This window comes from Chiloscyllium plagiosum, chromosome 2, assembly GCF_004010195.1.
Source record: "Chiloscyllium plagiosum isolate BGI_BamShark_2017 chromosome 2, ASM401019v2, whole genome shotgun sequence".
NCBI lineage: Eukaryota > Metazoa > Chordata > Chondrichthyes > Orectolobiformes > Hemiscylliidae > Chiloscyllium > Chiloscyllium plagiosum.
The window spans coordinates 139,197,993-139,201,685 of NC_057711.1; the positions used below are offsets into that span (position 1 = coordinate 139,197,993).

Consider the following 3,693-nt stretch of genomic DNA (forward strand, 5'->3'; position numbering starts at 1 on the left):
TGTTAGGCCCCTTGCATTGAAATAAATGCAGTTTAATTTATTAGTCCTACCTTGTCCCTGCCTGCCCTGACTGTTTGACTCACTTTTGTTCTCAGCTGTACCCGTCTCAGATCGATCTCTTTCCTCACTATCTCCCTGGGTCCCACCTTACTAGTTTAAATCCTCCCAAGCAGTTCTAGCAAATTTCCCTGCCAGTATATTAGTCCCCTGCCAATTTAGGTGCAATCCGTCCTTCTTGTACAGGTCACATCTACCCCAAAAGCGATTCCAATGATCCAAAAATGTGAATCCTTCTCCCATACACCAGCTCGTCAGCCATGCATTCATCTACTCTATCCTCCTATTTCTGCCCTTACTAGCTCGTAGCACTGGGAGTAATCCAGATATTACTACCCTTGAGGACCTCTTTTTTTAAATTTCTACCTAACTCTCTGTAATCTCCCTTCAGAGTCTCAACCTTTTCCTTTCCAATGTCGTTGGTTCCAATGTGGACAATGATCTCCTGCTGGCCCCTCTTCCCCGTGAGAACATTCTGCACCCTCTCTGAGACATCCTTGATCCTGGCACCAGGGAAACGATACACCATTCTGCTTTTTCTCTGCTGGCCACAGAAACGTCTGTCTGTACCTCTGACTACAGAATCCCCTAACACAATTGATCTCTTGGAAGCCGGCGTACCCCTCATTGCATTAGAGCCAGTCTCAATACCAGAAACTTGGCTGTTTGTGCTACATTCCCCTGAGATTTCATCACCCCCTACATTTTCCAAAACAGTAAACCTGTTTGAAATGGGTATATCCACAAAAGACTCCTGCTCTAGTTGCCTACCTCTCTTACTTTTCCTGGAGTTAACCCATCTATGTGACTGTACCTGAGACTTTCCCCCCCTTTCTATTACTGCCATCCATCACATACTGTTGCTGTTGCAAATTCCTCATCGCTTCTATCTGTCTCTCCAACTGATCCACTCGATCTGATATGCTTCGCATCCAACAGCATTTATGGCAGATATAATCCGCAGTAACCCCTAAACTCTCTTTAAACTTCCAAATCTGACAAGAAGTAGATATCACTGCAAAGGCCATTTTTGCTCCTTCACAATCTACAGACCCAGAAAACAGCACCGTCTTATTCCTCTACAAACACTGCCCCAGGTTAAATTCATACCCATGGCTTATATTTTAAGTTTAATCAAGAGACGTATCTCCAAAAACATATAATCAAGAAAGAATCCACTGTACCCACTACTGCAGCCTTTCTCTTGGACAGACTTAAAACAACAATTAAGTTATCTGATTCTGTGCTGTGAACTTCGCCCAACAGTTCCTCCAAGATTAGTTGTGAATTTCACTTTTTGTTAATTTTCCCAGATGCACTCCGATGTCCAGTGATACACGAATTCAAACAGCAAAGGCGGTAACTGTGCAGGTTTTCTCTCTCTCTCCTGCACTGTCCTCACCATTTCTGCTCTGTTTGCCAATAATGGGCCCCTGAATTTTCTGAGAGAATTTTTTTAAGGTGACATATGATTAGCTGTAGCATCTCTAGCCCTCCCATCAATTTCTACTGTAGCTTATTTATAATTTCTCTCACAGAATGTTTAGAACAGTGCAAAGGGAAACTGCTATTGATAGAAAGAAAGGTGTGATCCTGTTTGTGCTTCCCTCACAGGGTATTTGTAGTTGTGAAGCGTTCAGGTTGTGAATGTTTAAACATATCAAATTATGTTATCAAGCCAGAAGTTTGTGTTGCAGGACAGGAATCAGTTTGATAACCTAAACTTGAAAGTACTTTCAAGTCATACTATTTGTAGCTTATAAACAGCTGCAGTTTTGTGGGAGACAAAATAAGGCATAAAGTTGCTTATAACATGTTTGGAAAAACATGCTGTTTGTTACCGTACATGTGAGTCAATTCCAGCACTTTGCAATCAGCCAACTTGAAACAACCAAGTGTTGAATCTCAGTCTTGCTGGTCTGTAGGAGTCAGTATCTCAAACCAAGGTGCATTTATACAGTGATTTACTTTAGAAACACACGGCTGAGTTCCCAACTGCGTTCCTAATAGCTTTTGCTATGTCATTATAACATTTTACTTTATTTCATGAATGAAAGAAACATTTTCTAGTTTTGCCATTGAAGAACAGTTTGAAGAATTTTTGTTGGAAACCAGAAATCTAAAACTTGACCACAGTGAAATTTAAATTGTACATGTTTTAAGATGCTTTGTAAATGCATCTTTTTCTTTCATACCAATCTTGTTGTTATAACATTGTTGCAAAGTGGTCACAAAATTGGAAAGTAATTTTAATCACCCTCACAAACATTGGAGTCCAGTTGTCAAATAATATGTCATAGGATGCTACATTCTATTTTGCTAAGAAACTCTTGAAGTTTTAGCCATCTATTAATTGTTTGTACTTGCTGATTTCATTTGCATGAATGAGCATCTAAAAATTGTTTTTGATTTGAGATATTAGATGACATGCTTCATTTAAACATTTAATTAACTTAAAAATCTATTTATTGCAGATTAGCAGAAGACTGTTTCAGTTAAATAATTAGATTTGGCTTTATTTTGCATTAGGGCAACCTCACAAACGGAGAAGGACATCTGAACCAATTGAAATTGAAGATCGGTTGGAATCTTTGATATGTCGTGTCGGAGAAAAGGTACAGTTTGTTATTTATCTAACTTAAAGCTGGTTGGTAAGCATTTAAAAATGAGAGTAAACTGATTTTTACCATGGAAAGAAAATTAAGGCCTCTGACAGGGATGGGAACAAATACAAAAATTCTTTAATTACATCTTGATATGTTTTAGAGTGTACTGTGTTCCCGCCTTCCATATCAATTATAATATTTTATTATAGTCTTTCCCATTGACAGACAGTTGTCATAACTTCTCCAAAGCTGTTGATATGATCTGACACTGTACTTACGCCATCAGACCTGGTATCCTGTATTTGATTTACTTGTTTTGATTTGCAGAGCACATCCTCATTGGAGAGCAACTTGGAAGGTCTAGCCGGAGTTTTAGAAGCTGACCTGCCAAACTATAAAAGTAAAATCCTAAGAATACTTTGTGCTGTGTAAGTTGAATGAAACATAGTGATATACATTAAATGTATTTTGTTAAGAATTTGTGTTATATTTGTATAGTATTTGTATTAAAGAATTATATTTCTAATAAAGTTGTTATCTGTTCTTTTGTCCAATAAATGAATTAGAAGTTGGTGCTAGAGTGGATTGGAAGAATTATAGGTAATTGCCACCATGAATAGTAACTTATTTGGTTATAAAGGGAGGTTATACTGGCTTAAATAACTGACCAAGTTTGGGAGAAGATTTGTAGCTCGGGTGCTCGTTGTTGTGGTTCTGTTCGCCGAGCTGGGAATTTGTGTTGCAGACGTTTCGTCCCCTGTCTAGGTGACATCCTCAGTGCTTGGGACCCTCCTGTGAAGCGCTTCTGTGATGTTTCCTCCGGCATTTATAGTGATTTGTATCTGCCGCTTCCGGTTGTCAGTTCCAGCTGTCCGCTGCAGTGGCCGGTATATTGGGTCCAGGCCGATGTGCTTATTGATTGAATCTGTGGATGAGTGCCATGCCTCGAGGAATTCCCTGGCTGTTCTCTGTTCGGCTTGTCCTATAATAGTAGGGTTGTCCCAGTCGAACTCATGTTGCTTATCATCTG

At 39.3% G+C, this 3,693-nt stretch overlaps 1 protein-coding gene across 2 annotated transcripts in view; it reads left to right on the top strand.

Annotated features, from left to right (window-relative positions):
* LOC122564420 (nuclear cap-binding protein subunit 1) overlaps positions 1 to 3,693 on the top strand; it is an 80,286-nt gene that overhangs the window by 15,795 nt on the left and 60,798 nt on the right. For both annotated transcript variants that reach the window (XM_043719261.1, XM_043719270.1), the window contains exons 2-3: positions 2,587 to 2,672; positions 2,991 to 3,091. In XM_043719261.1, the coding sequence (XP_043575196.1) occupies positions 2,587 to 2,672; positions 2,991 to 3,091 (187 nt within the window). The remainder of the gene's footprint in view (positions 1 to 2,586; positions 2,673 to 2,990; positions 3,092 to 3,693) is intronic.